At 47.3% G+C, this 8,167-nt stretch overlaps 1 protein-coding gene across 4 annotated transcripts in view; it reads right to left on the bottom strand.

The window, feature by feature from the left end:
• The window catches only part of OTOF (otoferlin), a 141,660-nt gene that overhangs the window by 77,779 nt on the left and 55,714 nt on the right, over positions 1-8,167 (bottom strand). For all 4 annotated transcript variants that reach the window (XM_006835217.1, XM_006835216.1, XM_006835218.1 and 1 more), the window contains exon 3: positions 1,714-1,802. In XM_006835217.1, the coding sequence (XP_006835280.1) occupies positions 1,714-1,802 (89 nt within the window). The remainder of the gene's footprint in view (positions 1-1,713; positions 1,803-8,167) is intronic.

The raw sequence follows: 8,167 nt of genomic DNA, 5'->3' as shown, positions 1-8,167 counted from the left end.
TGTATTCCCACTGAGTCTTAGTCTTGGAAGGAGGTTTGCACTGAGGGGACCTTACCACTTGCCTTGATGTTTCCTGGGCAAGCAAGTTGCTTGTTCTTGTAGTAATAGTCGGTCTGCCTATGTTGTTTTATATTTTTCCTGTAGGTCTTTCTTTCAAGAAGTACCTTCTGTTCTTCTAGCCACTCCAGGTTGGTCTGCTTGTCCTTTCAAGTGGGAATTTCCCATATCTCACCAGCCTCTCTTGAATGATGTGATACTCTTAGAGGCCAAGGGGAGGCCTCTGTGCCTTAAACATCTCCCCTGGGAACCCTGCCAGCTTGCCTGAAGTGTCTATGCTCAGACTCAGCCAACTGAAGTCTTGAGGGCTCCTAATGAAACCCACAGAATCACAGATGCCTTGGAACTCATGTATTTCAGTCCCTCTGATTCAGGAACCCCTGTACAACGTGACAGACTAGAGGTGGCCCAGCCTCTGTGCATCCTCTCCTAGTGACAAGGAGCTCACTATATGCTGAGATAACTCTTTGAGTGGAGAGCTCTGCTTGTTAGTAAGCTCTTATACTCCTCTGACCCATCTTCCAGCAATGCATCCTGGTCTTGGTCCTGTCTCAAGACACACAGCTCTCTTTCCTCTTTCTTATGGCAGAAAGCCTTCTTAGGGGACAGGCACTATGCCTTAATCCCTCATTTTAGTTCCTCCAGTGACTAGTCCAGTGTCTGCTTGTCTAAACTATTTGCTCAGTAAATGTTGATGAATGACTGGGAGAAAGGACAGGTAGATGAATGAATATGATGTTTTCATCCACTTGCCATAGACAACATTTAAAGTCCCTTCTCCACCCTGGTCACCACAAATTAGAGCCTAATGGTGTCATCTCCAATCACAATAGTGCAGCCCTCACCTCCGATTCTGATGACTCTGTCTCTATTAATATGACCTAGTATTCCTTGGAAACCCAATACAGGTCACTGTGAGTTGGAGCTGACTTGACAGCACTAACAACAACAACAGCAGTAGTAATAGTGCTTATGTGGTACGGGTGTTTCATTTGTAGAATGTAAGCTCTGTGAGGGCAGGCTCCTCTCCATCCTCTGCACCTAGTTCCATGGTTGGCACTTATTAAACATTTTATTGAATGAATGAATGAATGCATATCGGTCTCATTTGAATCTCATAGCTACCCTTCAAGGTATATACTTACCTGTTGTATATACCTTGAGTACATTAAACTCAGAGAGGTTCTGTAAGCTGCCCAAGGTTACATAATAGGTGACTGAGCTGGGAGTCTGAAAGTAGGCTTGCTTGACCCCAGAGTCACAATATCAAACTACCTGGCAGCTACTTGCCCTCCACAGATGTTACAAGTTTGCCCTCAAGGCTACAGATGGGCTCTTGGAGGACATTATCAGCTAGTATGCCTTCAACTTCTCTGAAGGGTAACTGTCTCCCCAGCTTGGTCTAAGGGAAGAGACTAAAATAGGAGACTAGAAGCTTTGAGGACAGAAGGAGTGAGTAAGAAGTGAGCTGACTGAGGATAGCTTAAAGGAGCAGGGAGGGGATCAAAGAGCAGCCCAATACTTCTTTGGTCTTTGTAGATCAATCCAGAGCAGGCCAGGGGTCCCCCTTTGATACTCAAAGGAGAGGGAAGCCAAAGGAGAAGACAGGACTCAGTACGTTGAGGTCATGCTTGTCCATACTTATTCCATACTTACTTGTTGCTGAAGACTTTGCTGTAGTTGAAGATCTGAATTTCGAGCATCTCATTGCTGTCGATGCTGCTGGCCACTGGCCACCGGAACGTCTGGGGAGAGACAGACAGCTGTGGCCCTGGTTGAAATGATAGGTAGGGACAGTGGGGGTGGGAAGGCAACCTCTGGTAACACACCACCAATATCCATGGTGGCCCAGAGTGTTCACACCACACTCTCAACCCTGACAAACACCTATGGAGTGAGTACCATTGCCCATCCCTCTTTCAAAGATGACACTCAGAGATTTAGTGACCTGACCAAGTCACATAATAAGTAGAAGAACCTAGACCACAACTTCTGAGTCCCATTCAGTGTTCCTTCTACTGCCTCACAGCTTCTGCCCAGTACCTGGAGTGGCTGTGCGAGTAGGGGTGTACCCAGGGGAGGTCAGGCCCCAAGACAACAGCAATGACTGTATGTCATGAATCTGTGTGGCGTCATATTCATTCTGACCAGCTCAGGCTTCGCCCTGAGTGGGAGCTCCTAGACCCTTGCCCTCAATAGGGGCAAAATACCTCCCACTCTGGCAATGTTAACTTTGGGGGCAGATTTTAGCTGTTTAGTGTTATAAGGAGTCAGGCCCACAGAGGACTTCATACAGCCATGTCCCTGACTCACGTTGGCTTCTTCTCAAAATTAATAACAGTGAAGATTAGGATTTCAAGTGAGATTTTCCCTGATTCCCTAGAAGTGGCAACAGTGGCAGCAAGTACCCCATTCTCTAAAGAGAGCTGCCAATAGGTAGAGCTGGGCTTCCCTAAAGGCCTTGCAACCATCACCCCAGCTCTCCCCCTTCTTGGGCTAGAGAGGCTACTGGGGAAGGGAAAGGGCGAGAGAGAAGCACAGTGTCTCAGAGGTACTTTCCTAGGAGAATAGTGTATAGACATTGAGTCACCTGACAGGCATATTCCCAGGGACATCTGCCTAGGCAGTGGGCTTGCTGGTCTTTCCCCTGATTGGTGCACCAGCAGAGCAGAGAGGGCAGTGATGAAGCAGCCTGTGTCTCATGGTTTGGTATGACAAGCATATGATTACTCTCTGTGGGCCATGAGTTGACTATGTGAAAGTTAGCTAGGTTTGAGTCAGCCTGCGTCCCCTCCAAAGACTACCTGCCAAGGGAGGGGTTCTCCTTGGCTTGTATGAGGCTCAGGGGCTGCTCCCCTGGTGACAGGAGCTGAAGGTAGGCCCTGAAATGGTTGGGCTGGAGCCCACTCTCCCAGGTCAGGGATCTCCCAGGTAGAGGAACAGGCTGTACGGGCACCCTGAAAAGCCCACACAGATGTCCATGAGAAGACCAGCCTTTGTAGGCCTGCTACACTAATGGTATCCAGAACCAGGCTCTCCAGAGAGATGCTGCCACAACACACGGGGGGTGGAGGTGGGGGGGGCGGGGAAGGGGTGGTCATGCTCATGGAAGAGACCAGGTCTCCGTCTCCCCACACCCCTGAACTGCTGAACTGGAGTGGGAGGAGGAGGACTATGAGAGCAGGTATTCCCCCCCTTCCAGAGCATGAGCCAGGGCATGAGAGATGGAAGGTCCCCAGGGTCCAATGGGAGGCCAGGTTGGGGTAGGAAAGCCTCCAGACTTGACTTTGCGTAAGTAAAAATGATCAGAAGCTTTAGGGTCTGCTCAGAATGTTGTTGAAAGACAGTATCAAGGGTGATTTTGACAGAGCAGGTTTGTTTTCTTTTTATATCCCACCAAATTCAGATTGCTCACTAGACCAGTAATAAACCACGTAATTATAGCGATACTCATAATTATTAAAGTAATAGGAATAATGCTGTTGTTGACTGCTGTTAAGGTGGTCCCCAACTGATGGTTACCCCATGCAGAACAGAACAAGAGGGTTGCATGGCCTCCAATATGCCGATGATTGGGTCCCTGTGTTTTCATTGGCTCAGTTTTGAAAGTAGATCTCCAGGCTTTTCATCTGAGTCCATCTTAATCTGGAAACTTCACTGAAAGCTGTTCTACATCAGAGCAATGCAAGCCTCCACAGACAGAGGGGTAGTTGTTGTCAAGTGCCATCAAGTCAATTCCTACCCATAGCGTCCCTGTATAGGGTTTCCGAGGAGCAACTGGTGAGCTTGAACTGCTGACCTTGCAGTTCAAAGCGACTTTGCATTCTGGTGCATTAACGCACAGTGCCACACCAGCCGTAGCCATTTATAGATAACTTTTTATTATGCAATAGTCTGAATACTTTTAAGACTAATAGAGTTCTGGTGTGACACTGTAGGATCAGCACTGGACTGCTAACTGAAAGGTCGGAGGTTCAAACCCATCAGCCACTCTTTGGAAATCCAATATAGGGTTGCTATGAGTCAGAGCCATCTTGACAGCACTTACCAATATCAATTAAGACTAATTTAGTTCATTTTTTCAGCAACACATTGAGGCTGGTAATGTAGTCTCTGATTTATAGATAGACCAGGGCTCACAGAAGCCACATGATTCAGACAACTCTGTACTTAGGGGCACTACAGAGGAGCCTTGAGGAGTGACCTACACATTTGTGGTTTCCAAGGCTGGACTTCCTTATCTGTCAGACTGGGGACCCCTCAGAGGGACTGGGGGCTCTTGGCTAGCCTGGCTGTTTGCTGCTAATTGTGGGCAGGAACTGTCTCAGAGAAATGGTCACCTCCCAGAGAGGTCCCTGATTCAGAGCTGCAGGTGAGGGAGGTAAAAGTAGAGGAGAGGGGAAGGGCTGGAGGAAGAGGGCTGTGAGCAGGGGCTCAAAGAAGATGGGAAGGAGAATAGAGGTGAGAGGCACCCTTGAGAGCAGGGGCAGGCTGGCTGCCACCAGGCCCACAGGCCTCATTAGGCAGCTTCTGCAACTGCTGTCTGAATGCCTCTGGTGTGTGTGGTTGTCTTAATGAAGTTGCTTTTATTGGGCTGCTGGGAAATAAACCTGCTTGAGAAGGCCCAATTCATTAGCCATGGTGCTGTGGAGAGAGTGCTGGAGGATCCACCAAGATTTCTGTTTTCCCTGGTATAAAGAGGGGCAGGGGAGTTTGATCCACCTGAGGACTGGTGGGTGGGATTTAGGTATAGAAGGAGGGAATGTTTAGGAGAAAAGGAGCTGACTCTGGAAACAGCATCATTAGAAGGGGAGGGGGCATGGAACAATGATGTTAATTAGGTAAACACAAAGGCAACAGTGGAAGTCATTTCGAGGAAAAGTGTTATGCTGAGGAAAGGGGGCCTTCTTTCTATTTGCTCTTTGGCAGGCAGACACTGATTTGTGGAGCAACTGGGGAGCTGTTTACTAGATCCTAGAGACTGGAGTCTTGGTATGGTGCTGTGGGATAAGCACTGGACCACAAGGTCAGTTTGAACCATAAGATTGGGGGTTCAAACTCACCAACTGCTACACAGGGTTGCTGTGAGTCAGAACTGACTCCACGGGCACTTAACAACAACAACAATGGCTGACAGTACTGAGGGCCTCCCTGTGGGCTGGAGCTGAGTGGAGAGTAGGGGCCTGGGTAGGTGGGGTGGGTGAGAAGGAGCCTCAGGAGGCCTGACTAGAGATGAGAGTCCAGAGAAGCCTGTTGGCTTGGGCTGCCTTTCAGGAATTGATCAGCTGAAGGGAACCCATTGAGTTTCCAGGAAGGAGCCTCCCAGGGACAACAGTAAATGCCAGAGCAGGACTAATGATCTGGGGGCATTTTAAGATCAAAGTCCTTCTCAGAGGCTTTCATATGAGAAAAAAACACACATTTCTGTGTGAGTCAGATAAGCTGCTATTATCTCTGACTTCCTCCCCCACCTTCCATGTTTCTTCATTTCCTCATTCTTCTGCCTCCTCCATTTTCCACCCACACAGTCCATTTCCCTCCATTTCCTGTCTCTCCTGTTTGGTTCTTTTTTTTTTTTTTTTTTCCTCACAACCTCCATTTTCTCTTATACCAGTCTCTCTCTCTCTCTCTCTCTCTCTCTCTCTCTCTCAATGATTCTTAATCTTGACTGATAATTACAACCACTCAGGGAGTTTTAAAAACCCAGGGCGTCCATTGCATTTGAGACCATGGAATCTGCATTTAGGGTGGCATCCAGGTGATTTCTCTGTGCAACGAGATTTGAAGACCATTTGTTGCTGTTTTGTTAAGTGCTGTCGAGTCAGTTCTGACCCATAGCGACCCTGTATAGAGTATCTGAGGAGCAGCTGGTGAGCTTGAACTGCTGAAGTCTGGCACATTAACCGACATTGCCACACCAGGACTCCTGAAACCCACTGCACTATGGGAAAAGACTCTTGGTGATGTGGTAGTATAAGCACTGGGCTCCACAGAATTGGTGGTCCCGAGTTGCTCCTTGGAAACCCTACACAGTGTTGCTATGAATTGAGGGCACCTAACAACAACAGTGTTAAGATTTATTTCATCTTTGCAACAGTGCATTTTGGCTGGTAATGTATTCTCTGATTTATAGACAGACCAGGGCTCACAGAAGCCACGTGATTCAGAGAACTCTGTAGTTAGTGGCACTACAGAGACCCCAGAGTCTTTTGTTACTCCTGTTTGACCTCTTAGAAGCAGTGGCCTGTGCTTTGGTACAATGATTTTTCGCTTTGAATTTTCCTTTGGCTGTTCTCTCCATGTTTACCTTTCCATTGTTTAAAAAAAAAAAAAAAAAAAAAGATCAATGGCTCCTGTACAGCTTCCTGAAATAGTTATCAATACCTCTTTCTAGCATCCAAAGCTTTCCTTGCTGTTACCCTAGCAGCATCTCTAGTCTGATCTCCCATTGTTTCCACATTGTCTCCTTTCAGCAAACATCTAATGAGCTCTGGGTCTAGCAGTGGGCAGGACAGGTGAGGGCCCTCTCTCAATGAAGTCCTGACGGTCAGACCAGCTACTTCTCTTCCTTCTTAGAACCCCTAGGTTTGCATCTCACATAGAATAGAGACCACTGTGATGTCTCCACAGTTTGGGTCACAGACTTGCATTTCTAACCCTCGCTCTACCACCAGATAGATTTGTAACCAGAGGTCACTCTCATCACCTTCTTCATCTGTAAAATGGGGATGCCAATATCTACCTCACAGAACTGTCGAGAGAAACAAATGATCACGCAGGCAAGAGGGTGCTGTAAATGATCCAGCACTACAGAAGTTGGAGGCATTATTTATTTCCTGAAGGAATTGTGTTCCTGTGTGTGGCTAACACACCTTCCTGACTCTCCCTCTTTCTCCATCACTTTCTGATCACCTCTTTTGCCTTAGCTGTAGATTTCCCACTTCTCTTTAATACTGATTCTTGCCCTGATTTCATTTTTCATTGCTCCCTCATTTTGAATGTTTTTTCTTTCTACCAGTTGGGTGATTTGCACACATACGCGTATAGAGCATAGCAAAATTAGATGGGGAGGTTTGGGGGCTCAGGAGTCCCCTCCTTAGAACTCAGGGAAGTGATGGGGAGGTGTTGGGGCTCCTGCAACACCTCAGTCAGGCATTGGGCTACTGCACATCTACCTCAGCACTATTTAAGTAGCAAAATATTTGAATGGAAACAGCTTCTAAAAAGAACTCTCTCTCTCTCTTTTCTGAGCACTTTTCACAGCACTTTTCACTAACAGCCAGGACTCAAAGCAATCCGCAAAGATGTGCTTCTTGTACAAATGGGAGAGTGGAGTGTAGGATATCTGGATGCTTCAGCTAGGGTTTAATCCACTACACTGGAGGCTCAGCAACCTTCCTGGGTTGTCAGTGACAAAAACAACATTTATTTGAGTGCTAGTCCTGGGTGTCCTGGTGTGGCGCTGTGGGCTAATGCGTCAGACTGTAAAGTCATTTGAACTGCAAGGTCGGTGGTTCAAGCTCACCAGCTTCTCAGTAGAAACCCTATACAGCATCACTATGGGTTGGAATTGATGTGACAGAACTTAACAACAGCAATAGTTTTGGTGTGGAATCCTGGTGTAGTGCTGAGGGTTAATGCCCTGAACTGCAAGGTCAGTGGTTCAAGGTCACCAGCCACTCCTTGGAAACCCTATGTTGTTGTTGTTAGGTGCCATTGAGTCAGTACCAACCCATAGTGACCTTATGCACAGCAGAATGAAACACTGACCAATCCTGGGCCAACCTCACTGCTGTTGCCATGCTTGAGTCCATCGGTGCTGCCACTTGGACATTCCATCTCATTGGAGGTCTTCCTCTTTTTCTCTGACCCTCCATCTTACCTAACATGATATCCTTCTCCAGTGACTGGTCCCTCCTGACAATATGTCCAAAGTATGAAACACAAAACTTGGCCACCTTGGCCTCTAAGGAGCACTCTGGCTGCACTTCTTCCAAAATGGATCTATTGGTTCTTTTGGCAGCCCACGGCACCTTCAATATTCTTCTGCAATACCATAACTCAAAGGCATCAATTCTTCTACGGTCTTCCTTATTCACTGTCCAGCTTT

Source organism: Chrysochloris asiatica, unplaced genomic scaffold (genome assembly GCF_000296735.1).
Source record: "Chrysochloris asiatica unplaced genomic scaffold, ChrAsi1.0 scaffold00016, whole genome shotgun sequence".
Classification (NCBI taxonomy): Eukaryota; Metazoa; Chordata; class Mammalia; order Afrosoricida; family Chrysochloridae; genus Chrysochloris; species Chrysochloris asiatica.
This window is presented reverse-complemented; position numbering and strand designations above follow the sequence as displayed.